This window comes from Octopus bimaculoides, chromosome 24 (assembly GCF_046866305.1).
Source record: "Octopus bimaculoides isolate indiv1 chromosome 24, ASM4686630v1, whole genome shotgun sequence".
NCBI lineage: Eukaryota > Metazoa > Mollusca > Cephalopoda > Octopoda > Octopodidae > Octopus > Octopus bimaculoides.
In genome coordinates, this window is record NC_142951.1 from 27095366 (window position 1) to 27123010 (window position 27645).

A 27645-nucleotide genomic window follows, 5' to 3' on the forward strand; every position below is an offset into this window, starting at 1 on the left:
CTTTTTCAGATTCTAGATGTCAAGACAAAGAAAATGATATAGGCGCAGGAGTGGCTGTGTGGTAAGTAGCTTGCTTACAAACCACATGGTTCCGGGTTCAGTCCCACTGCGTGGCACCTTGGGCAAGTGTCTTCTACTATAGCCTCGGGCCAACCAAAGCCTTGTGAGTGGATTTGGTAGACGGAAACTGAAAGAAGCCCGTTGTATATATGTATGTATATGTGTGTGTCTGTGTTTGTCCCTCCACCATCGCTTGACAACCGATGCTGGTGTGTTTACGTCCCCGTAACTTAGCGGTTCGGCAAAAAGAGACTGATAGAATAAGTACTAGGCTTAAAAAGAATAAGTCCTGGGGTCGATTTTTTTCGACTAAAGGCGGTGCTCCAGCATGGCCGCAGTCAAAAAAATGACTGAAACAAGTAAGAGTTTTTTTAACCTTGAAAATGGCCAGGGTGGTGCTTACGACACTCTTAATAAATGCCTCATATGTAGTGTATAATATGTAGTGCATAATATATAGTGTATAATATATAACATTGTATATTCATCATCATCGTTTCACATCTGTTTTCCATGCTGGCACAGGTTGGATGGTTTGACTGGAGCCTGTAGGGCCAGGGGCCTCACCACGCTCCATTGTCTGTTTCTGATGTGATCTTTGTCAGATGTTACTGCCCTCTTCCTCCCCAAACATAGTCCCTTCTATCCTGGTAACCAAACACCCGACAGAGATGGGGATCAAAGCTGTCCTTCACCCTTCCTACAGTCAAGATTTTCCTTCCTGTGACTTACAGTTATTCCCTAAGCTGAAGAAGATGATAGAAGCAATGATAAAGGTTCTGGACATCTTCAATTTCAAAGACATCCATGGAGCCTTCACAAGGTTGCTGGAGTGCTACGACAAAGTCCATTGAAACCAGCAGATTCTACTTTGAAGGAGATTTAGTTTTGCAATTCTTTGAAATTAATAAATGTCTCCTTTGAACATGTCTCAAAACTTCAAGAATGCACATCATATTGTTCTTATCATTTAATGTTGTGCAAGAGTGAAGACAGCGCCGGATTGGTCATGTGATATGGATGAATGTCAACAGATTCATAAAGAAGTGCTGACGACTCAAACTGGATGGAACTTGTAGAAGAAGGAGACCCAGGAAGACAGGGATCGAAATAGCGAAGGATAATCTCAGGACATTGGACCTTACAGAAGAGATGTCAAAGGATCGGAATATCTGGTGCCTTGCTGTAATTGAGAAGACCTGTCCTCCACAGTAAAAGTGTTAATGCCCCTCCCCCTGCTGAAGGGGATTGGCCCGTAAGAACCCTGTGCTGGTGCCACATAAAAGGCACTTGTGTCTGCACCAGATAATAGAAACCGTGTCAGCGTTACATAAAAGTGCTCATGCTGGTACCATGTAAAATTCTTGGCTTTAGGAAGGGCATCAAGCCTTAGAAACCTAGCCAAATCAAACTGGAGCCTGGTGCAGCTCCCTAGTTTGCCATCATGGACAACGAATGTTAAAGGATGAGGATGAGTGAGTCAGACAGGGAAAGACAAGATAAAGCAATTTACATGATTAATGTTAATAATAATAATAAAAAAACCAGTTGAATTACTTACACCACATGTGTTACCAGACCCTGCACCAGCACAACATTGACATAGAATTATATCAACACAGTCCATTTGCTGTAAAGTGGAAAGAAGATAGATACAAAGTAATATTTACAATACTGATATCTAGTTGTATCGACATAGTCCAGTTCGCTGTAAAGTGGGAGAAGGAGGTGGTGCATGGCTGAGAATCATGAGGTAGTGAGTTCGATTCCCGGACTTGGCTATGTGTTGTGTTCTTGAGCAAGAATACTTTATTTCACCTTGCTCCAGTTCACTCATCTGTAGAAATGAGTTGCGACATCACTGGTGCCAAGCTGTGTCAGCCTTTGCCTTTCCCTTGGATAACATTGGTGGTATGAAGAGGGGAGGCCGGTATGCATGGGCGACTGCTGGTCTTCCATAAATAACCTTGCCCAGACTTGTGCCTCGGAGAGGAACTTTCTAGGGGCAATCCCATGGTCATTCATGACTGAAGGAGGTCTTTGCCCCTTTACCCTATATATATATATATATATATATATATATATACAACACTGACATACAATTATATCAGTACAATTCATTTGCTGCAGAAACTACAACATAGGATTATGAAAACACAGGCAAGAGTTGGGGCACGGAGAAGATATATATATATATAATCATAAATATACAGGGATTAGCTTGAGTTGCTTCTCCAACATACTGCTATTTCTAAATTTTCAGTATGTTGGAGAAGCAACTCAAGCTAATCCCTGTATATTTATGATTATAAATGGTTTTACCGATAAAGGTTTTTTCATACTGAACTACTTGGCAAAATTGTTGATTATTAATTCTATTACTAATTGATGATTCCCTGCCCTTATTTCTATATATATATATAGTAATATATATATAGCTTGACATATAATATTGGTTTCAAATTTTGGTTCAAGGCAGCAATTTTGAGGTAGGGGGTTGCATCGACCCAAGTATTCAACTGATATTTAATTTATCAACTCTGAAAGGATGAAAGGCAAATTTGAACTCAGAATGTGAAGATGGATGAAATGCCACAGCATTTTGCCTGCTGTGCTAATGATTCTGCCAGCTTACTGCTTTAGTTTTACATATAATATTGATGCAGAATTATGTCAACATTGTAGATCTGTCTTCACGTTTTGAGTTCTAATATTTGGGCCAGTCTGTTCTAACAGAACATCCATGTTTAAATGGAGATAATTATTACCTCCTGGTAGTAACACTCTCTCTGTTACTATTATATGTTTTTTAACAAGGTTGATAGAGAGAAAAAAGAGTTATCTTACCTTCCTTTGGGGACAGCAGGCATCTAAGCATTTTTCCACACTTGGCACCGAACAAGTGCATTTCTCTGAGATAGCCAGGCAGCACTTGATACAACTGTTGTCAGGCTTGGATCCACAGATATTACACTCGGAACAGACACCTCGCTTCTGTTGAGAAAAAGTGAAAGGTCAGAGTTTAGAGAAAGTAAGGAAACAAAATTACTCACACTCCTTTCTACTCTCTCCCCCTTCTTTTTCAATTGGGGTATCCATGTATCTACTCTACAGTAAGACACCTATCTCTGTGCCTCTGTACCTTTAATCTTCCAACTAATCCAAAGCCACAACCCTCAATACAGCTCCCCCACTCGCAGTTGAGGTGGGTTTAGTTTTGTCTTGCAAGACACTTGGTGACCTTATTGGTGTTGGTGCCTCATAAAAAGCACCCGGTACACTCTGTAAAGTGACTTGTGCGGGGAAGGGCATCAGGCTGTAGAAACCATGCCAAAATAGATAATGGAACCTGATGCAACCTTGCCAGCTCCTGTCAAACTGACCAACTCATGCCAACATAGAAAACAGACGTTAAATGATGATGATTTTTTTCCCAATAAATGTAAATATTGTTAACCCTTTCGTTACTGTATTCATTTTGAGATGCTCTGTGTTTCTTTCAATTAATTTTAAATATTACAAAGAATTTAGTAAAATAACTTAGTTATCATTCAGCTAGTCTTAGGAACATAAATTGTGACTAAGGCTTGGTGGAAGATTTTAATTCAGAACTTATGAAAACAAGACATTTGTACTCGGAGCCAGATCCGGTTTCAGCCGGGTTGGTAACGAAAGGGTTAATAGCTACTCAAGTCAGACATGATTAAAGTTTAAAGGTTTACTCAATCAGAGCTGACCTAGATCTAAACAAAAACAACAACAGTTCCTTCTAAAGACTAAAGGACTTCATAATAATGTATTCTAGAAACACTTAGAAAGGCTTGCCGAAAGAACACACTTTTGTCTGACAAGTATTCCGACTATTGTTTTAAAGCTGTTACTCGGTGAATTTCAACCCAAACCAGACAATTTGCATTTTCATTCAATGCATATTTAGTCAGATTAATTCTGTATTTTCTATTGTATTTTATTAAAAACCAATAATCCCCACTCTCATGCATATTACACACAATAAATAGCTACTTTAGTATTCAGATTATGCTATCGAATAAAATACTTATTTATTCACATTGTTTTGTATTAATCAAACATTATCTCGCAGCTTTGAGATCTTGATGATGTGATTGTTTATTTTTAGAATGACATGGTTTTAGGATTGGTGTGAGAGGATAGATCTGGCTGCTTTGAACATAAAACAGGTAGAATAGCTGAGCTAGATATGACAGGTTTAAATGCTAAAGGGTTAAAATCAGTTAAGCTGTTATTGTAATGTTCTGGCTTCAACCAAAACTGTTTTAGCCAATATGTCAGTTGCTAGTAAAGGTGTTGGACTCACAACTACAAAGTTGTGGGTTCAATACTGGGATTGAGGCTGCACATTGCCTTTGAGCTAGTCATTTCAGGCTACGCCCATCTGAAAATTTATCCTGGCCAAATACTGATGCAACCTCTCTCTCTCTCTGTCTCTAGCTGCTGCATTACTGGAAATATTTTGCTGGGTCAACGATTGCATATAACTACATGTCACCAGCACCGGTGCCTTTCATGTGATGACATTTGAATGTTTACACTATTTTTACACCACATTCTATGTTGACTTCTACACTGGAAAATAAAGAATATAGAGGCTTCTTTTACAGAACATGTGACCTGGAAATTTTGTACAGAAGATAAGAGGAAGGTGTGTGCTGATTTGATATCAAAATATCCATAGCCCATAGCCTATGCCAGTGGGTGTAACCAGCCCATTTATGAATACCCCTCATTCATTGGACAATAAACCTTGCTTGTGAAGACCTACTGAGGCAAGTGAAATTAAAATCAAAATTGCTGACGTGGCTGATGACAGTACCGCCTGATTGGCACTCATGCCAGTGGAACGTTAAAAGCACATCTGAACGTGTTCGTTGCCAGGGCCACGGATTGGCTCCCGTGCTGGTGGCACATGAAAAGCACCATTTGAGTGTGATCGTTGCCAGCGTCGCCTTACCGGCACACATGCCAGTGGCATGTGAAAAACAACATTTGAGCGTGGTCGTTACCAGTGCTGCTGGACTGGCTCCTGTGCAGGTAGCATGTAAAAACACCTTTTCAGCATGAGTGTGGTCATTGCCAGAACCGCCTGATTGGCCCTCATGCCGGTGGCACGTGAAAAGCACCCACTACACTCTTGGAGAGGTTGGCGTTAGGAAGGGCATCCAGCTGTAGAAACTTTGCCAGACCAGATTGGAGCCTGGTGCAGCCTCTGGCTCACCAGTCCTCAGTCAAACCGTCCAACCGATGCCAGCATGGAAAGCAGACGTTAAACAATGATGATGATGATATCTAGAGATTAAATTAAATTTTGTCTCACCGTAAGACATTGCTGAATAATGGTGAATATGATGATAACCAAGAGGTAGATACCAATAGCAATGGACAGGATGGACGCTGGGTGGTAAATGAGTGTGACTGGTGTTGGCTGTGGGGTCGACATAATCGGCACCATCTGGAAAATTCCAAAAAGAATCAAAATATTTAGCAAATGTGAAGTAAATATAATTTTATTGATTCAGAAAAAAAAAAAAAAAATTAACAACAACAACAATAATAATAACAACTGATTGTCAGTTGCTTGACCGTAACCAGTTGAGCATGTCCCTTAGTGGCTGATGATATGTGCATCTTTGATCTCGAGCAGAATTAGTTGGGTAGCATCATAGCCATACGTTGAGAGGAATTCTTTGGGGTTTCAATAACTCAGCCCCAGAAACATAGGTGTTTTGTTCATCATCCTTCAACAACCCTCATTCGGGGACCTTTTGAGTGGGATGGGCTACTTGACCTGAAGATAATTCTGAGTCTCACCTGCAAAGTCATGCATTGTTTATCTTGATATGAGATCACCGTGTCGCACATATGTTTGTGATGCATGTGCCTGGTGCACCCTTATCAGATGAGTGGTCATGATGGGTATATTGGACTTTGTACACTTGTACCCCAGTGTCGCTCTAATGGCATACACTGCTCTCTCGGATTAAGTCAATTAGATTGACTTCAGTACATAACTGGTACTTAATTTATCGACCCCAAAAAGATGAAAGGCAAAGTCGACCTCAGTGGAATTTGAACTCAGAATGTAAAGACAGACGAAGTACCATTAAGCATTTTGCCAGGTTGCTAACGTTTCTCCCACCTCACCGCCAGCATCACAATAATAATAATAATAATAATAATAATCCTTTCTACTATAAGCACAAGGCCTGAAATTTTGGAGAAGGGGCTAGTCGATTAATATTGACCCCAGTAAGTAACTTGTACTTATTTCATCGACCCCCTAAAGGATGATAGGCAAAGAAGGACCTCAGCTGAATTTGAACTCAGAACATAAAGACAGACGAAATGCCACTAAGCGTTTTGCCCGGTGTGCTAACGATTCTGCCAGCTCTCCACCTTAGATATAATAAATAACAATAATAATCCTTTCTACAACAGGCACAAGGCCTGAAATATGGGGTAGGGGATAAGTCGATTACATTGACCCTAGTTTTTGACTGGTACTTATTTTATCGACCCCAAAAGGATGAAGGGCAAAGTTGACCTCAGCAGAATTTGAAATCAGAATGCAAAGAAGGATGAAATGCTGCTAAGCATTTTTCCTGGCATGCTAATGAGTTCGCCAGTTGGCCACCTTTAACAACAAGAGTACTCAGAGAGCGCAAACCTCCACCAAGGCAACACCAACGTCCTCTCAACCATTACCCAGAGATAGTTTTTAGAATGAGAATATCTGAAATAAACTCGACTGCTCTCACAAACGAGAATACTAAAAAATGAACCCGACCGTTCTCAAAAATTGGCGATCTTACGTTAAGTACTTTAGTTTAACGACCTGGCAGGATTCGAACTCAGAACATAAAGACACATAATTAAATATAACATTTAGCTGGTTTTCGCGGAGAAGGGAGTATGTATAATAGTCGTCGGTATTTAAGAGAACTGGTACTACTAAAGCAGCGTGGTCCCGAACGCGCAAGCTAGTCGTGAGTGGTCGATCCTAACCCTAACCCTAACCCTAAATAGTATTCATTTGCGCGCGCGCGCACTTTTTGTAGGATCGACCACTCACGACTAGCTAGCGCGGACGCGCAACTGCGCGACTGCGAGTTCGGGACCACGCTGCTTTAGTAGTATCAGAGAACTTTATCAACACTGTAAAGGGGTTAACAGGTGTTATCGATCTCAGCAAGATTCGAACTCAAAAAATAAAGTGACGCGAAAAAGAAAAAAAATGAAAGTTTTATAACTTCGTCCTTACCATAGTCCCAAAGAAAACATCCTCGCTGTCCTCTGTCCCGAACATTTACGAGAATCACATCGCCTATTAAGAATTTATGTGAGAGGGATGACTTAACAATGAACAAGGGCTACCACAATGAACAACAATGTTCAAAGATGATCGCCAATGTTCAAAATTTGTTCTTAGAAACAAAGTTAATGTTTGATCACGTGACTAAGTTCTGGTTTCTAACGACTAAAATATCACTAATTTTCTGTATTTTTAAAACATTCTAAAAAAAGATTTTTCTCCCATATTTTTCTCATCAAAAAATTGAAAGAAAATTTTTCCCTTTCAAATATCTTCTTATATGTTCCCAATGAATTAAAAACATTTTTTCTCCTTTTATAAACTCATTTACTTCCTTTATGTTTATTTTCTTCATCGATTTCGTACTTCCGGTTTCCTCGAAAAAACCACAAGGCTTTTTTACTATGTATTTACTTTCGTTCGTTGATTAACCACTAATTATATAAATAATTATTAATTATTCTAAAATTAGAATTAATTTAGTTCCATAAGAGTACGATAGACTGATTCATTGTTGAAACAAGAAGAAGGAAGAATATCAACAAAGTGGATGTTTGATTTGATTGCGTTGAAATAATTAACCATAAAAGAGAAGAGACCAAGAATGGCTTTGGAAACAACGGAATATTGCGGAGTTCTTCGGAAAATCAGAAATAACAGCGATAACGAAGCGGTTACTGTGAAGAAGATAAAGAAAAAAGTTCTCGATGAAGATACTTATATTGAAGTGAGTTTTACATTCATGTCACTGTTCTGTAAAGTTGTTTTTCGTTTGAGCACTGTTCTCTGTGTATTGTTGTGGTTTAGTCTTAATTAATTACTGCTCTAATGAGCCATGGTCAAAACGCCTGTCTCTCCACAGAATTTTTGGTATATCCTGTATTCTACGGGTTTTAGTTCAGTAAATTTGAATAAATTTACGCACCAGTGCCGAAGGAGTACTTATCAAACGTGTCCTTCCTTAATATCTAGAAAAAAAATAGTGTAGTAGTTGAAGTGCACCGTATATGAAAGAAAAAATGCGCGCTGACAAACGGGGTGGGGGAGACGGTTGGTGGGTGATGTGGATCCTAGTCCTACCAAGCTCGGCTACAAACTCCGAAGATTTTTTTTTTGCGTCCTCTAATATGGCAGGGTGGGAGATTTGGGTACTATTTCTAGCAGGTTCAAGACCACATTGAGACTCGTTTATACTGGTTGCATGGTTACGTTAGCTCTATGACCAAAGACTTCTGGTCAGAACGAGTTTGTATATATCGAAATTGAGGGAGTGGAACAAATAAAATATACGCTACATATGTATCTTAGCTAGCCGAAGCTTGTGATGCAATTGCTCTACATTAAGCTCTCCTCATGTAGCCAGGCCGCGACATAATAAGCACTAGTGCTGGTGCCACATAAAAAGCACTGGTGCTGGTGCCACATAATAAGCACTAGTGCTGGTGCCACATAAAAAGCACTGGTGTTGGTGCCACATAATAAGCAGTAGTGCTGATGTCATTTAAAAAGCACTGGTGTTGGTGCCACATAATAAGCACTGATGCTGGTGCCACATAAAAAAACACTGGTGTTGGTGCCACATAATAAGCACTAGTGTTGGTGCCACATAATAAGCACTAGTGTTGGTGCCACATAATAAGCACTAGTGTTGGTGCCACATAATAAGCACTAGTGCTGGTGCCACATAATAAGCACTGGTGTTGGTGCCACATAATAAACACTAGTGCTGGTGCCACATAAAAAGCACTGGTGTTGGTGCCACATAAAAAGCACTGGTGTTGGTGCCACATAATAAGCACTGGTGTTGGTGCCACATAATAAGCACTAGTGCTGGTGCCACATAATAAGCAGTAGTGCTGATGTCATTTAAAAAGCACTGGTGCTGGTTCCACATAAAAAGCACCCAGTACACTCTGTGGAGTGGATGGCATTAGGAAGGGCAACCAGCTGTAAAAACCAAGCCAAAACAGACTGTGGAACCTGGTGCAGCTCTTGGCCTTGCCAGTTCCTTACAAGCCAGCCAATCCATGCCAGTCTGGAAAACGGATGTTAAATGTTGATGATGATGATGATGATGATGACTGCATAGATCTGTATATATAATTTTTTTTGTTTTTGTTTCATTCTCAGGGTTTGCAGAAGATTATTCAGCGTGATTTTTTCCCTGACCTTCCAAAGTGGAAGGCTCAGGCGGAATATTTTGATGCAGTAGAAAACAATGATCTTGTCAAATTACGGGAAATCCAGATGAAATATGGTCTACGGCGCCCAGAAACAGGCTCTTCATCTGTCTGTAAGTTTGCTCTCTTTCTGTTACAGTTTTCACGATTATTTTTCATAAGTTTTGTATTTTATATCAAACGTTTTGTGAATAATGTAGTAACTGGTTATAGATTTCCAATGGTTCAATCACTGGTTCACTGCATTTCCAGTGTTGAGAGAGAGAGAGAGAGAGTAGAATATCAAGGGAGTGTCTGTGTAACTCAGGTGAATATATATATATATATATATATAAATTAGATTGGAGCCTGGTGTTGCCATCCGGTTTCACCAGTCCTCAGTCAAATCGTCCAACCCATGCTAGCATGGAAAGCGGACGTTAAACGATGATGATGATGATGATATATATATATATATATATATATATATGAACACATTCACTTACACATACATATGCACATATACATAAAAGAAATGAAATTGAAAATGCACTTGAAGTCTTTAAGAAGATTTTTTTTCACATTAACTCAACTGGTTTCATAATTCCATAAATTTCAAAAGTAGCATTAGATTGAGGGATGTAGAGCTGTACTGAAGCAGTCTTGATTCTAACAGGAGTTTGAAAACTTTCTTTTTTTCATATGGAGAGATAATGACTGCAATTAGTTAAGGAACAGTTTGGCTGAAGGTCATGTGGTCAGGCATAGAATTTATTTAGATCTTTGTGATGTCTGTATATTAGGTTTATGGGAATTTAGAATGACAACTGCACAAAAAGTTAGTCCAGTAATTCTGTCCTGGCCATATGGACAACAATGGCATTTTAGACTCCCTATTACATCATGTGACAGGATGGATGATAATTGTACCAAGAGATAAAACTGTGTCATGTGACTGTATGAACACCAGATTATCAGAATAACTAAAAATTGAGAAATAGATTTCTTGCTTGTATTTGAGAGACAGTGAGTCATGTGTCTGAATATACGTATGTCCTGTTATCTATTTGATTGTGTGTGAGAATGAGACCAGTTGTCAAGCTTTGCGAGAGGACAAATGTAAATACACACACACACACATGCATACACACATATTCGATGGGCTTCTTTCTGTTTCCGCTTACCAAGTCCACTCAAAAGGCTTTGGTCGACCTGAAGCTATTGAAGAAACTTGCCTGCGGTGCCACACAGTGGAATTGAACCCGGAGCCATGTGGTTGGGAAAGAAGCTTCTTATTTCTTTATTGCCCATAAGGGGCTAAACATAGAGGGGACAAACAAGGACAGGCAAAGGGATTAAGTCGATTACATCAACCCCAGTGCATAACTGGTATTTAATATCGACCCCGAAAGGATGAAAGGTAAAGTCGACCTCGGCGGAATTTGAAAGAAGCTTCTTACCACATGACCATGCCTACGTCTAGGTATATTCAGCTATGGGGACATCTTCAGGCTTCTTTCAGTTAGGGAAAGTGTACAACTATTATTCCAGGCACACTTTTCTTCAACAACATCTTGGTTTGTTCTTCACCAGAAAATAACTTAGTACTTGCAACTCCTTGGTCTGGTTCCAAGTGAAAATGAAATCTGTCTGTCTTACATGCTTTGATTAGAAGAGGATCGTGAGAATGATTGATTTCTTGAAATTCATGTTGCAAATGGTTTGTCCATCTGCATAGCAGAACTCCAGAGATTTTCATTCTTCATCAGTGAGTTATGCTTGAAATTATGCATAACTTTTACATTTTTTCAGTGTCAGAATTTTCTTTTTTCCCAAATCAGTGTCTGGTATTTCTTAAACACTCAATTAAGAAAGAAAAAAAAATCAGCAAAATAATAAAAAATGAGAGATTGGTGGTGGAAGATAAAATTTTTTAAATAATGTAATTTTGCACCTTTTTTCCACTTAATCATAATCATTCACATTGAAAACATAAATCTGAAGAAATTGTTGTAAAAGAATCAAATTACAAAATGTTGCAACTCTCACCAGCCACTCCTCTATCCCTAGTTTCTGCAATGACCACCAGATATGGGAGTGGGTGACCCTGTTGAACACTTTCTCCATGTCAGCAAAAGCAAAGCACAGAGAGGTTTTTTGGGGGGGCCTGGTACTTTCGCAGCTGCCTCACCAGGAATATAGCATCAGTGGTGCTTCTCCCTGGCACAAAGCCAAACTGCTTCTCATCTTCTGTGGTATATACTGTTGACAAACCTCTTATTGTGATTGATACTCGACACACAATACTCCTTCCTGATACATTTAACTCTTGTTTTATTGATTCTTAACAGACAACACTCCAGACACTTTTGAAACCCCTGAAGGTAGAGAAAATAAAGCATCTCCAACAGAGAGTTCATCACTGAAAGAAAAACAAGACAATACTTCAGAGAAAAACGAAGAATCAGGTATGGCTAGTTTTCCTATCTTACTCTCTTTTACTTGTTTCAGTCATTTGACTGCGGCCATGCTGGAGCACCGCCTTTAGTCGAGCAAATCGACCCCAGGACTTATTCTATTCCATCGGTCATCTTTTGCCGAACCGCTAAGTTACAGGGGACATAAACACACCAGCATCAGTTGTTAAGCGATGTTGCGGGGACAAACACAGGCACACAAACATATACACACATACATACATACATATATATCTTATCTAGATATACATTTATCCATGTATATCTAAATTATCTTGGATGTCTTTTGATTTATAGATAGAATGTAATATGTTTTTTTGTTGTTTTTTTTCCCAGAGAGACTTCACCTTGATACGCTGGATAACTATCTGTCGAAACACACCAGCGAGGACAACGCATCTTTTGCAGAAATTCTCAAGGAAACACAACGTAAACACAAAGAAAAACACTCGTGGTTGTACGAACAAGAAGAAAAACAAAACATTGTAAGGCAATAGATTCAAGTGTATAGTTTAACGCTTTAGCATTCGGATGATTCTGTCAAATGTAATGCTTGTTCATTCACATTGTTTTAATTAATTAACCATGCATTAACAAGAAGCTTCAAAATGTTGATGATGAGATTGTGAAATCGTTTCCAGTGCCGCTGGACTGGCTCCTGTGCAGGTGACATGTAAAATACACCATTTCGGGTGTGGCTGTTGCCAGTACCGCCTGACTGGGCCTTGTGCCAGTGGCACGTAAAAACACCCACTACACTCTCAGAGTGGTTGGTGTTAGGAAGGGCATCCAGCTGTAGAAACTCTGCCAGATCAGATTGGAGCCTGGTGTCGCCTCCTTGTCCACCAGTCCTCACTCAAATCGTCCAACCCATGCCAGCATGGAAAGCGGACGTTAAACGATGATGATGATGAAGGGGTAGGTGTGATAGGCTGGATCTAGTTGGTTAGAACATGAAGCATGTAGCATATTTGGGCTGAATATGGCCGGTGTTAACTTCTAAAGGGTTAATTCAGTTTGCTGAATGAAATCGGTTGGAATGTATATATGTCTATAACTTTGAGCATGTACGTTTGTTTAGGTGACTAAGGATCATTTCTTTCTTTCGTAACCAGCGCTGACACATAAAAAGCGGCCATGCCAGTCACATGTAAAAGGCACCAGTGCCAGTGATACGTAAGAAGCACCTATGCCAATGGTATGTAAAAGGTACCCACTAAACTCTTGGAGTGGTTGGCGTTAGGATGGGCATCATCATCATCATCGTCATCGTTTAACGTCCGCTTTCCATTCTAGCATGGGTTGGACAATTTGACTGAGGACTGGTGAAACCAGATGGCTACACCAGGCTCCAATCTGATTTGGCAGAGTTTCTACAGCTGGATGCCCTTCCTAACGCCAACCACTCAGAGAGTGTAGTGGGTGCTTTTACGTGCCACCGGCACGAAGGCCAGTCAGGCGGTACTGGCAACGGCCACGCTCAGAATGGTGTATTTTACGTGCCACCTGCACAATCAGTTGTAGAAACCAAGCCAGGCCAGACTGGAGCCTAGCACAGCTCTCCAGCTTACAAGTTCCAGTTAAACCATCTAGCCCATGCCAGCATAGAAATCATCATCATCATTTACTGTCCCTTGTCCATGCTAGCATGGGTTGGACGGTTTGACCAGGGCTGCACCAGATTCCAGTCTGATTTGGCATGGTTTCTACCGCTAGGTGCCGTTCCTAACACCAACCGCTCCAAGAGTGTAATGGGTGCATTTACGTACCACCAGCACGGGTGCCAGTTGCATGAACAGATGCTAAATGATGACGATGACAATTATGATTAATGATGTATGCATGTATATATACCGTGTGGGTGTGTATGTATATATGTATCTGTTTGTCTTTCTATAGTCAGATGTAGAAAGAGCCGTTATGTCTTATCTTAGCAAATGTGTTTGTCTTCAATGTTACATTTGTTTTCTGTTTTCTATTTTGTTAGGAACAAGAAGAGAAGTTAGCATTACCAAGTATTGAGAAACAAGCCATCCAAGAGAAACCACCTCCTGCTTTGCATTCCTGGCAGTACAGTGCCAAGAATAGCCTTATGTATGTTCCAGACGGTATGATAATTTTACTTCGTTATAATTGTTTAATCACTCATCTTCAATCAAGCTATGATCAACCCTGACATATTGTATCTTAGGAACTTCATTTTCTCAATTTATCCTAATTTTTTTATTTAAGAAAACAATTGCGGTGAGCTGGCAGAAACATTAGCACGCTGGGCGAAATGCTTAGCGGTATTTCGTCTGCTGCTACGTTCTGAGTTCAAATTCCGCCGAGGTCGACTTAGCCTTTCATCCATTCGGGGTCGATTAAATAAGTACCACTTACGCATTGGGGTCGATGTAATCGACTTAATCCGTTTGTCTGTTCTTGTTTGTCCCCTCTATGTTTAGCCCCTTGTGGGCAATAAAGAATAAGAAAACAATTGTGGTGTGATTTGGCTGCTGTTCTTAGCAGATCAAGCTACTGCATAAATGCTCCCACATTGGTTCATTCTATCTAGTTGTTATTTATCTTGAACTTTTTTCACTACCAATGTACCTAAAACAGTCTCTGATTCTATGATATTAATCTTCCTAAGCCTTCCTGATTTTATGATTCCAACCTTCCTGGTTCCATAATGTCGATCTTCCTGGCTTTCCTTTGGTTCTATAATTCAAAATCTTGCCTTTTGATTCCTTTCATTGCTAAATTTCTAGAAAAATACATTGTTTTCAAATCCATTTTGGAAATAGTCAAGAATTTTGAGGAATTTACCAAAATGATTCCTAATATTTTTTATTCTTAAGCTGATATTTGGAACAACATATAAAATGGTTATTACATAGAATTACCTTGAAAGGTTTTAATCACTATATATACAAGCATTTCATAACTGGCTCTCCTGCTGGTGGCACATAAAAAGCATCCGCTATTCTCTTGGGAGTGGTTGGCATTAGGAAGAGCATCCAGCTGTAGAAACCATACCAAATCATATTGGAACCTGGTGCAGCTCTCCTGCTTACTAGTTTTCAATTAAGCCATCCAACCCATGCCAGCATGAAAATTGGATGTTAAATGATGATGATGTGCAGGCATGGCTGTGTGGTGAGAAGCTTGCTTCCCAACCACATGGTTCTGGGTTCAGTCCCGCTGTGCGGTACCTTGAACAAGTGTCTTCTACTTTAGCTTTGGGCCAACCAAAGCCTTGTGAATGGATTTAGTAGATGGAGACTGAAAGAAGCCCATCATATGTGTGTGTGTGTGTGTGTGCGTGTGTATATACATATCAGTACAACTTCTACCTATATTTCATTTGATTATTTAAGTAAATTTAATATTTGTTTTATTTAGAAGTGATCACTCATAGTTCAGAAAAATCGGTAATCCTGGAAAGGCTTTGGAATTGAGGTTCTGGAAAATCAATGTTGTACCTCTTCCTTTCTCTCTCTCTCTCTATTCCACTCCCTCTCTTTTCTTCTTTCCCTTTACATATATATATATATATATATTAGAAGGTTTGTAGGTGATGTACAGGAATTATATATTAGAAAAAATAATAAGGTACTCAGATATCTGGATGGTTATACATTTACAGATTTTTATTAATATGTCACATGTTTTTATAAAAATCTGTAAATGTACAACCATCCAGATATCTGAGTACCTTATTATTTTTTCTAATATATATATATATATAAATAATAATACAAAGAATATGTATGCATGTATACACACATATATGTACATGCTTACATCTACATGTGTATATAGATGCATATTCGGGTACAGGACGTTAGAAAAATGAACTACAGACAACGGAACGAACACATAGGAAAACAGAAAGCCACTTGGAATTATTCCTTCATCAGCTGCCTCTATTCTAAGTGTTTCGAAGATGATATTTGCTTTCTGAAGTAGCCTGAGGTGTTTTGATGCTAGAAGTATTAAACAAAAGTCAAAAATCTTATAATTCCATTTATTTTCCCCTCCAGTTAGGTGGGAAATGTAGAATTACAACATAAGGCGAATGTAGGAATTTTTATAAAATGCACAAGTTATTATATTCTTATTTCTACCCTCACCTTTTTGCATTACCTTTTATTGTTATCTTACCTCTTCTCTTATTGCAGGTTCAGAATTAACCTCTGAAGAAAAGATCGAGAAGTTAATAAAAAAGCGGGATATAATCCATAATAACACACGGTTTAATCTGAACCCCTTTAACTCTGAAAAAAATAAGGAGATTCTACAGCAGGTAGCATCTGAAAAGGCCCACGCCAATTTGGGCAAAATCGGTCACGACGGGAAGGAAGTGCATACTGGGTTCTCACCGATGATCAATGGATATGGTTTTGTGAAGACCCCATCACCAGTCCCCGGGATGGGAAATGAGTCACCTTTGATGACATGGGGTGAAATTGAAGGCACACCGTTCAGGTTAGATGGCACTGACAATACACCGTTGCCCAAAACACCTGGTCCGACATTTAAGGTAGGTAATGTAATTAACAGGTCTAATCAACTTTCTAACTTTGTGTTTATCTGATAATTAGGGTAATGAGTAATTTCTATCTTCACATACATTATGTATTTGTGTGTGTGTGCTTGTATGTATGTGTGTGTGTATATATATATATATATATATATATATAGGTTCAAAAAAGAAAAACGGCAAAAAACAACAACACGACAACGTGATACAGTTTGTGTTACTGGACGCTCGGGAAAGGAAAGAAAGAGAATTTGACGTTTCGAGCAGAGCTCTTCATCGGAAACATAGCACAGTCCAAAGATATCCACGAGACACATACACACACACGTGTGTGTGGTGATCACTATTTTCATTATTGTAGCAGAAAGAAGGGTAAAATGGGATTCAAAACATGGAGGAAACAAACAAAATTTGGGATTAGAATATTGTTGAAAACCCTTTATGTTAATACTGTTTTGGTTTCACTTTTAACCCTTTAGCATTTAAACCAGTCATATCCAGCCCAAATATTCTACCTGTTTCATGTTCAAACTGGTCAGATTCGACCTCTTATGTATACTTTGTGATGTCATTCTTAGCATAAACAATCTTCTCATCAAAATCTTAAAGCTGCAAAGCAGTGCATGATTAATTCAAAGTGATGTGGCATTATATTTGGTAGAGTAAACTGAATGCTAATGGGTTAAATGTGCGTTTATGCTAAACTTTACATGTTTATTATCAATTCGTTGTTTTAGATACCTGAATTACCTAAGCGGGACAGAATTGCTCTGGAACTGGCAGAAAGGGCAAGTAAGGCCCACAGAGTGAGAAAGCAGGATGCTTTACGAAGGGTCACACAGCGATTATCCAGGTAAACTTAACTCACGTTTTTACATCGTTAATTTTTCTTCATATTTGAATGGCAATGATGTGTGTGTGTGTGTGTGTGTGTGTGTGTGTATATATATCAGTGTTCATCTTTGTCATTTTAACATCCATTTTTCCATGCTTGCATGAACTAGCAGAGTTCAATTAACCCTTTTGTTACCATATTTCTGTTGAGATGCTCTGTGTTTCTTTCAATTAATTTTAAATATAACGAAGTATTTAGTAAAATAACTTAGTTATCATTTAAGCAGGTGTTAGGAACATAAATTGTGACTAAGGTTTGGTGGAAGATTTTAGTTCAAAACTTATGAAAACAAGACATTTGTACTACAGAACCAGAGCTGGTTTCAGCTGAATTGGTATCAAGAGGGTTAAAAATATCATGGTAACATTAACCCTTTTGTTACCGTACTTCTGTTGAGATGCTCTGTTTCTTGCAATTAATTTTAAATATAACAAAGAATTTAGTAAAATGACTTAGTTATCATTTAACTAGTGTTAGGAACATAAATTGTGATTAAGGTTTGGTGGAAGATTTTAATTCAAAACTTTTGAAAAGAAGACATTTGTACTACAGAGCCAGAGGCGGTTTCAGCCGGGTTGGTATCAAAAGGGTTAAATATAACAAATAACTTAGTTATCATTAAGCTAGTCTTAGTAATATAAATTCTGATTACGGTTTGGTGAAAGATTTAAATTCAGAACTTTTGAAAACAAGACATTTGTACTACAGAGCTGGAGGTAGTTTCAGCCAGGTTGGTATCAAAAGGGGTTAAGGCAAATTTTTATGGCTGGATGTGTCCTTACTGTTGCCAGTTTCTGAGCAAGGTAAATATTTCCCATGTTCAGATCATCATCATCACTGTTTAGCATCCAGAGATTTCAGGTAATGCTGAGTAAGTGCTATGGATAGACCATAGTTAAGCTCTAGGTTCAGTGATTATGCGAATAAGGGGTCCAACCATTCTCTCACACCGTCTCCGATGAAGGGATATAATAAATACCCTGGAAACAGCTGTAAGACCTTCTGTTTATAAATGTTCTATATTATGCACACAGCCTTGGTTTTTTATATCATTACGAAAAGTAAATCCTTATATATATGTGTTTGTGTGTCTGTATTTGTCTCCCCAACATCGCTTGACAACCGATGGTGATGTGTTTACGTCCCCGTAACTTAGCAGTTCGGCAAAAGAGACCGATAGAATAAGTATTAGGTTTACAAAGAATAAGTCCTGGGGTCAATTTGCTAGACTAAAGGCAGTGCTCCAGCATGGCCGCAGTCAAATGACTGAAACAAGTAAAAAGTATATATATATATATATATATAATTATATATAATTTTTGAAACTTTGGATATATATACATATATATATATATATAAAACAAATAATAAATGAGTATATGCATATATACGTACAAGTATGTGCATACCTACATCTACCTGTATATATAGGTGCATATCTGGGTACAGGACGTTGCAAACAAAACGTAGACAAAAGAATAATAATAACCAGAGTACAGAACACACACAGGCCACATAGAGAACATTTTCCTTCATCAGCTACCACCATTCTAACACAGGCGTTGCGAAGAGTTAGAGCAGGACACATCGTTAAAATGGCTCTTCCCACGGACCACAAACTAAATTTGTACCCACAAATTAAATTTGTACCACGGAGGAATGTAGTGGCGGACAGAAAACAAACGGAAAAGGCTATACGGCCAGACGTGAAAAATTATATGTATATTGAACGCTGTGAAGCAACGAACCGGAAGGAAGCTGGACGGTGTGTGTGTATATATTGTGTGTATGTATATATATGTATATATTGTATCTGTATTTTCTTTCTTTGTATTTTCTGCAGTCCAGCGTCCTTGTCGCCATGCTTTGGTATGAGTGGCACCGATAAACTAAATAGCATGTCTCCAGCGGCACAGCGACTTGCTAACTCCAGCCTACGCATCAAGAATAACACTGACAAGGCATTAAGGGCCAGCTACAGCCCCAGTCCATTACGCAGGCACAAGTCCCCTTTCCTCAGTCCTGACATGAAAAGCCCAGGTAGCAGTTCCTTCAGGAGCACAAGCAGCAGATCGAGCACTCCCGGTCATGTCCAAGACGTTGACCAGTATCACCAACAAGCCAAGACACCAACTGATTCAGAGAAACATAGCGTTGGTCATGGTGTTGCAGACTCTCCGTCGTTGACTGACAACTTGTTAAATCTTCCAGAAAGAATGTCAGCTTCAGACTTTTTCTGAGATGTGTGACAAGATACAGTTGTCAAAGAATTGGGGGGGGGGGGAAAAAGTGCTTTTTGTAAATATATATTTTGAAAAATGGAAAAAATAAAATAAAAATGCTTATTTTTTAATTTTGTTTTTTTTGTGTTTTATAATTTTCTTGTTGGAAAATATTTTTTTTGATATTTGCAAAATTGTTGTTTCGCTCTTATTCTTATACTTATTTCATTCATTTGACTGCGGTCATGCTGGAGCACCACCTTTTAGTTGAGCAAATCAACCCCAGGACTTATTCTTTGTAAGCCTAGTTCTTATTCTTATCAGTCTCTTACTGCTGAACCGCTAAGTTACAGGGACATGAACATGCTGGCATCGTATGTCTAGCGATGTTGGGGAGGGGACAAACACACACACACACATATATGACAAGCTTCTTCCAATTTCTGCCTACCAAATCCACTAACAAGGCTTTGGTCGGCCTGAGGCTATAGCAGAAGACACTTGCCCAAAGTGCCACGTAGTGGGACTGAACTGGAACCATGTGGTTGGTAAGAAAGCTACTTACCACACAGCCACTCCTGCACCTAGTGAATTTTGATTCAGTAAACCTATTCACTAAAGGTATTTTAGCTGGGACCATCCTGTCTTTTATTTCAGAATGGGGCATTTGAACATATAATATATATATATATATATATAAATATAAATATAAACAGAGAAAAAAGAATCAAGAAAAATATTTCATTCCCTATAATTCATATATATTTTTTCTATTTTTTTTTTATTTGATATTTTAAAAAAATCAATGAAACCCAACATAATTAAATATTAATTAAAAAAAAAAAAAGCCCCAATATTTTTTTTAAAGTCTAATCGTTTATTAAGTTTTAAGTTGGTTGTTGGTTCTGAATTTGTGATTGTAACTTTTTCATGGCAGCTTCATCTTGTTGTGAAATAGCTGTGAGTTTTTTACCAATTCTGTCATGAACATCGAGGTACTTGGCCACACATCGATCTAAACAAACTGCTTCACCTTTGTTTAGTTCGGCATCTTTGTATCGTGGTGGAATGCATTTCTTCTGGCAGGCACTAGTCATTCTGTAAAAGACCAAACGAAAAAGAACTATGAGTGCATTGAATTTAATAGCAGAAACAACTGTAAGCTAATGAAGTGCATTGCATAATTACTAGTTCCCTTGTCATTTATATAATCTGGCAGGAAGTGGAGGGAAGCTGTGGAAGAGGGAGACCCAGAAAGACATGGGATGAAGCATTGAAGGCCGATCTCAAAATGCCGAACCTTATGAAAGAGATGATAGAGAACTGAGATATGTGGTGCATTGTTGTACTCGAGAAGACCTGCCCACCACAACAGAATTGAGATCCTAAAACCAAGGTGCCACGTAAAAAGCATTGATGTGGGTGGTGGTGCCTCATAAAAGCGCCCAGTAAAGTGGTTCACATTAGGAAGAGCATCCAGCCATAGAAACCAAGCCAAAAACAGACTATGGAACCTGGGGTGGCTCCTGGCCTTGCCAGTTCCTGTCAAGCTGTCCAACCCGTGTCAACATGGAAAAGAGGTCGCCTTACTGGCACGTCGAAAAACATTAGAGCGAACTCGTTGCCAGTGCCGCTGGACTGGCTCCTGTGCAGGTGGCACGTAAAAAACGTCATTTGAGCGTGACCGTTACCTGACTGGCCCTCGTGCCGGTGGCACGTAAAAGCACCCACTACACTCTCGGAGTGGTTGGCGTTAGGAAGGGCATCCAGTTGTAGAAACTCTGCCAGATCAGATTGGAGCCTGGTGCAGCCATCTGGTTCAGATATACAAAATCTGAAAACAATACGAAATGCCCGTAGTTGGAACATTCTATCGTTAAACGTCTAAGTTGACCCAGAAGGTAAACAACAATAATCGGTGAACAGTCAGATGAAAATTGAGAGAGATTAACAAATATATAACGAACGTGGACAATAAGATTGCGTACGGTATTTCCCATAAAGATCTAACAACGAGAGAGAAAAGCTGTTCACAAAACACTAATATATTCCTATAAGGCAGTGTTTCCCAACCTATTTCCCCCCGGCTCCACTATAACTTCCCAGAAAAATGTATACCCCACCGGTGACTGGAAAAAAAAAACAACAACTTTATTCTTAATATTTTATCACAATTATTTAATACGAAAGAATCTACTGGTAACTCTTTCATTACGTACTGAGTACAAAAAAGTACAATACTAAAAAAAAAAGTCACTATTACATGTCCCATTGAAAAAAAGAAAAAAAAAGGGATCCCACGTCCCACCATAATTTTCCCAGGCCCTACCGGTAGGGCATATGTCCTACGTTGGGAATCACTGCTAAGGCATCCAAAATATGAATGAAATTCGAGTAGAAGACATAGTAGCAGCAATGAGAAAAGTCAAAAACAAAACGGAAATTATAACAGAAATCCATTCGCAGAATGGAACAGATTCTCAAATGAAGTTTCTATTGCCACCCGATTTCAGCGAACACAAACTGTAAGTATCCTTATTTTAAAGAAAACACACACACATATATATATATAATCAACCGGCTTATGCATAACTTATATTCTGTGTTTATCAAGCTAACGCGGGAGCATTTATGTAGTAACTCAAACGGTTAGAAATAGCAGCCAAAATTTCCACACCCACACACACACTGAAAATCCTACATTTACAATGTATGTTTGTTTGAATGAAGACGTGAAGGTCACGGCTGGAATGGTTTGTGTATAAGTTCGCTGATCTGGAGCGATACAACAACAACAATAATAGCGTGTTTGGTAAAGTATGGTAAATCATGGCATTTCTTCGTAGAACATTACCTAACCGGCATTTTGGTCATATTCTTGGACACGTGCTATAGAACCGTGTATCACTAGCACAATCAATTCTTGAAAGATAATTACTCGAAAGCAATAAAAAATGATGCAGATTTAATATTTAAAGAATGTTTAGGGTCGCTAATTTCAAGATTTATTAAAACTAGCATCTTTTTTACGCAGCTAAACGAAATGACCTTAAAGTCGACACTTTAAAGGTCAAAGGGGCCTCGTTGTTGTTTCTTATTCTTGTCTTTTAACTAATATTTCAAAATAATTCATTATTACTGAATGGCAGTATTAAATTCGTTTGGAAATCAATTACAAAAACAAAAATCAGAAAACATTAGGGATGCTTCTTGATTTTTTAAAATTATTATTTCTGTAAACGTGTTCTAAGCCCCAAATTAAAAATGTGTGCGTGTGTACGATCATTATTACAGCTGGGAAGGAAGGGTCCCACGCAATATTCAGGTTTGTTAATATCAAAACGGCGTAAAATTCACTATAAACGGTCACACGGGAAAATCGATTTCGTTAATCAACGAGGCTATGGTCTTTATTGTTTAGTCCCAAAATAAACCATCATCCAGCAGACCTTATCATCGGAGATAATGCATTTATGATCATCCCGACTTATTGTATATCAGTGACTGACCTTTTTTTTTTTTTTAATGAGAATAGTGTAATTTGATTGCTATTTCTAGCGGATCGAGCGATTGCGTCGAAGCTCACTCGCCTTGTTTGTTATTTAGGGCAAGGCTAATGAGAGCAGCGGGGATTGATTCTCTGCATGATCCAAACGACTTGACTGTTTGAGTTCAGATACCGCCGAGGTCGTTCGACCGTGTCCTTCATTTTATCAATCAAGCAAGCTTCGAATATAAAAGAACACCAATAAAATGCTGATTGGAATAAACTTTATAAAAGTGCAGGATTTTGTTTATTAATATATTAAATATATTATAATATTTTAAGTTATTTTGTTCCAAGATTCGAAACAAACACGAGTCTTTATGTAATCGTTCGATCTGCTAGAAATAGCAGCCAGGTTCTTTCTCAGATTACACGTCTATCGACTTCAAAAACGGATGGATAATGTAATTCTAGATACATTGTTGTTTTTGTTTTCTTTGTTTTTTATGGTGGGAGCGGAGAGATTAAACGGTCATAACTAGAATACTTCAACCAGGACTGACCTTTTGATTGAACGACAAAAAGCGGATCTTTTTAAATATCAAAACATTGCTTTGATTTTTTTCAAATTAAAATGCTTTGTGTTTTCGGTAGTTATATATGGTAATTATAGCAATACAATTATGAAATTATCATATAATTAATGTATTTATATGGGAGTTAATTAAAAATTAACCAGTGATTACTGAAGCAAAATTTTGGCAATGCTATCATATAAGAATCTAACAGGTACTGTCACGCACTAATATAGACTGCACACGAATGATCCTTGGATTTTAAAAACTAAAAATCATATTTATATTAAGAAAACTTCTTTCACTCTCTATTTGATGACGGTGTACTTTTTAAAGATATATCCATGCAGCATCCAGGATATTTGGTCGAACTAAAGAGTGTTGGAATAGTCGAAAACTTTTCAGTTGACAATCAATGAAAGGTGGATGATGTTGTTTGTGGCTGATGGGTGGACAACAGAACTGGAAGACTGCTTAAACTTTGCGGATCGTCAGTTCGGAGTGCGGCGATGAGTGATGGTGGTGAGGAAGGAGAGGTCGCTGAAATCAGTATGGAGTCGAAGACTTGAGATCGATCTGATTATAAGACCAGCCCTTTCTTCCAAACTATGTGACTGTGAGTATGTGTTTGAAATCAATTATACACAAAGGATATATATACATATACGTATATATATATATATATATATATATATATATATATATATATATATATATATATATATATATATATATATATATATATATACAGGGGAGAGATATGCAGACAGAAATGCTTTGAAAAACCTTTAAACTGACCTGTTATACATGTCCGCCATCATTTCCATTTCTAAATCCACAACTAGTTTCATTTGAGCTTCATTTAACGCCATCTTCCGATTAGTTTAATTTTTTTAAAGAAGAATATTTGGGAAAAGTGAAAACAAAATTTAAACAAACGTAACAGATGACGACTGAAAGAAGCAGAAGATGAATTCTGGAGCAGGAAGTGTATGTTTTGTGATGTGAGGGGCAAGATCGCCGTGTTACCGATATATCAAGGTGTTTCTTGATAGAGGTGTGTAACTCAGTATGTACACGTGCTTTTCTGAGGAACTTCGCTGCTCAACTGTCGTAACTGGGAAACAGAAGGGCAGATAACTCTCTTTTACTGGCGAGAACGAGGGCACTTCTTACCCGGTCATTCCACTTGATTTGCTAGAAATACCAGTCAATTTTCCTTTCATTCGCACCATTGGTTGTTATAATTCCTTGATTTATGAATTGACTGGATGGTCACTACTGGGACGCCTATCATCATAGGTCTTTTCGATCAAAGTTAACCCGTGCTTAAACTATAATTCTTTCTATTATAGACACAAAGGCATGACATTTTGGAGGAGGGGGTTACTCGATTACATCGACCCCAGTGCTCGACTGGTAGTTAGTTTATTGACTCTTAAGGGATGGTGGCAAAGTCGACCTCAACGGGATTTGAACTCTGAACGTAAAGACGGAGTGAATGCCGCTGAGAATTTTGTCCGGCGTGCTAATGATACTGCCAGCCCGTCGCCTTTGGTGGTTAAACGATACCAGCTCTCTTTCACAGACATAAACGAATAAACCAGCGAAGAACCTCCTATGTGGTCGTTCGGCCTGCTTAAAAAAGTAACCAAATTCCCTCAAATTACACCATGCCGTGCATGGTACCCAGTGCACACACGCACACACACAAATCTCCAAAGAGAGGATCGAATCATCGGGTCTTCTTGAAGACCAAGGGGAACTGCAACTGTATCTTAAACTCATGAAATGACTTTGTAGGGTCAGCACATGGAAGAGGAGGGTGCAAAAGCCTTGAAAATCTCTAAGGTACACCATTTGTCACGACGGCGCTCTCTACGACTCCATGAATGAATTGAGGATCTCAGGTGGTAGGCTCCCTGAGAGTGTTGAGAGTTCATACAAGGGCTTAGGGAGGCGTTAAATGTTTACATGGATCGTGATTTTTCTTAGAAACAAAATATTTATAACAGGTACGATATTAGGAATGAGAACTCAGGTTCGAAATTTCCCCAAGACACCTTATGAAGGCTGGAGGGTTTATCAGCCGAAACGTTGTGTTAGCAACAGACAAGATGAGGACAAATATCCGTCAAATGTAAATAATGTACGTAATTCCTCATCTCTTAAATATAGAACAGGTCCAATATTATATTTAAATATATTTTCAAATAAATAAATAAGATAATAATAGTTCTTGTCGAATTTCGAATATAACTGAGACATTGGTACTGGAGAATGTATCACACCAGCTGACATTCCAGGTGAGCTATTTATCCCACTTCTCGTTCGAACGGGGAAAACTGGTTATCCTGTCCGAATGCCTCCTGATGCGGCGGTCGAGACCACAGGCTCAAGTTGTGTTGGAAAATCAACAACCTCGAGGTTACGAAGTCTGAGTCATTCACGGACAGATTTTTTTTTCCACATACATCTGTCGTTGTTGAAAACCCTGACGTCTTCAGTTTCTGGAATAAATGCACTTCTTCAAATTGCGATGAAGATGTCTGTGCATCGGTGATTCTCTGAAGTTTGACTTCCAGATCTGTGAGACTTTCAAATGCTGCTGCGGATCCGTTGTGAAGTCTTTCGGCCTCCACCCACTGTCATGTCATTGTAGTAGTCCTGGCTGTCTTCCACGCCATGCTGCTCTCAATAAAGTATAACCTAGACACTGCAGGTTTCCCTTCCCAGCTTGAGCCAGCGGGGATAGACCGAGGGGACGGTAAAAGGCCTGACAGCATGACAATTTTCTTGTTCCGCGGTGATAGACCCCTCATCTGAAATTCCACACGCTGTGACACCTTCTCCGACGGCAACCTGGTGTGTTCAGCTGCTGGCCCAGGTCGAGATTGGCAAACTGTCAAAGTATCGGCTGCTCTCTAATAGATTTGTGGTCGAGCCTGTGCCAGTGAAGAGCTCCGACGTTCTCGGCCCCAGGATCACATCCCTGCTTACTGCTATCGGGTCGGAGGTGGCTGTTCCAGTGCATCTCCCTCATCATCTTCAGGAGCAACGCCTTTTCCATTTTGTCCACTGGGACCGAGAGGCAGATTGACAAGCCTTTTTTTTTAGATATTACTTCTCGTTTTATATAACCAATCATGATTTAACGAAGTGCATAATATGTAATTTAATTATCACATATATAAATAATACAGGTGGCCAACCAGAGGGTAAAAAAAACGACGAAAACCAGTGAAACAGTCACTGAATCAATGGATATCGTTGGCTGCTCGGGGCAACGCTGCTGTTATATTCTCCGCGGAACATAAATGAAACAAATATATTCAACAGAAAATGTTGAAATTTGTTTTCACTCTTTTTCCTCGCCTTACCAAGAATAGATCGGATTGACATAGACTCTTATATTGAAGAAAGCTGATTCTACAACATGTTTATATAAGATATGAATCCCTGTCAAGAAAGTTTTACACGAGGAATTATGACTTAATACTTATACATAGATAAGATTTGAAAATTTTAATCACATCTATCAATACACCAATAACATTATTTGTTTATTAATTCCACATTGCTTTCTTTTTTTTATTATTTTCTTATCGGTCTTCCTTTCTTTCCATAGTTCTTTTTTTCTTTGTGCATATGATGGAGCGATTGATTTACTTATTCATTCATTTATCGATTTAAACACATATTTGTCTTATTTTAATTGATTTACTAATACCTTTACCAGTCAAGCGTTCCTTCCTCCCTACCTCCGTTATTTTCTTCTTTAATTCCTTCATTTCTTTGTTTGTTGTTTGTTTTTCTGGCAGTTTTATACTTCTGTAGGGTTGAAAAAAAAAATTCAAATGTCGTTGCCTCCAGTAAGTCGGACAGGACGCCAAT

At 38.7% G+C, this 27645-nt stretch overlaps 3 protein-coding genes across 4 annotated transcripts in view; 1 reads left to right on the top strand and 2 right to left on the bottom strand.

The window, feature by feature from the left end:
* The window catches only part of LOC106878842 (uncharacterized), a 9085-nt gene extending 1587 nt beyond the window's left edge, over positions 1–7498 (bottom strand). The window contains exons 1-4 of one of the 2 annotated variants that reach the window (XM_014928183.3): positions 7358–7498; positions 5414–5548; positions 2908–3054; positions 1622–1690 (exon numbers count right to left, since the gene is read on the bottom strand). In XM_014928183.3, coding sequence (XP_014783669.1) covers positions 1622–1690; positions 2908–3054; positions 5414–5548; positions 7358–7402 — 396 coding nt within the window. In that variant the 5' untranslated portion in view covers positions 7403–7498. Of the gene's footprint in view, positions 1–1621; positions 1691–2907; positions 3055–5413; positions 5549–6908; positions 7050–7357 lie in introns of those variants that run through there. The other variant, XM_014928184.3, reaches the window with a different exon arrangement.
* A 66-nt stretch (positions 7499–7564) lies between these two features.
* LOC106878840 (splicing factor ESS-2 homolog) lies at positions 7565–19820 on the top strand. The gene is made up of 8 exons (XM_014928180.3): positions 7565–8135; positions 9539–9701; positions 11919–12035; positions 12381–12529; positions 14032–14152; positions 16211–16572; positions 17310–17425; positions 19311–19820. Exons 1-8 carry the CDS (start codon positions 8013–8015, stop codon positions 19705–19707), a joined length of 1548 nt encoding a protein of 515 aa, XP_014783666.2. The 5' UTR covers positions 7565–8012; the 3' UTR covers positions 19708–19820.
* A 608-nt stretch (positions 19821–20428) lies between these two features.
* Positions 20429–24861, bottom strand: LOC106878841 (mitochondrial import inner membrane translocase subunit Tim10). Its single transcript, XM_014928182.3, has 2 exons — positions 24550–24861; positions 20429–20787 (listed from the first exon to the last, which is right to left on the bottom strand). Exons 1-2 carry the CDS (start codon positions 24621–24623, stop codon positions 20577–20579), a joined length of 285 nt encoding a protein of 94 aa, XP_014783668.1. The 5' UTR covers positions 24624–24861; the 3' UTR covers positions 20429–20576.
* Positions 24862–27645: the final 2784 nt, after the last annotated feature.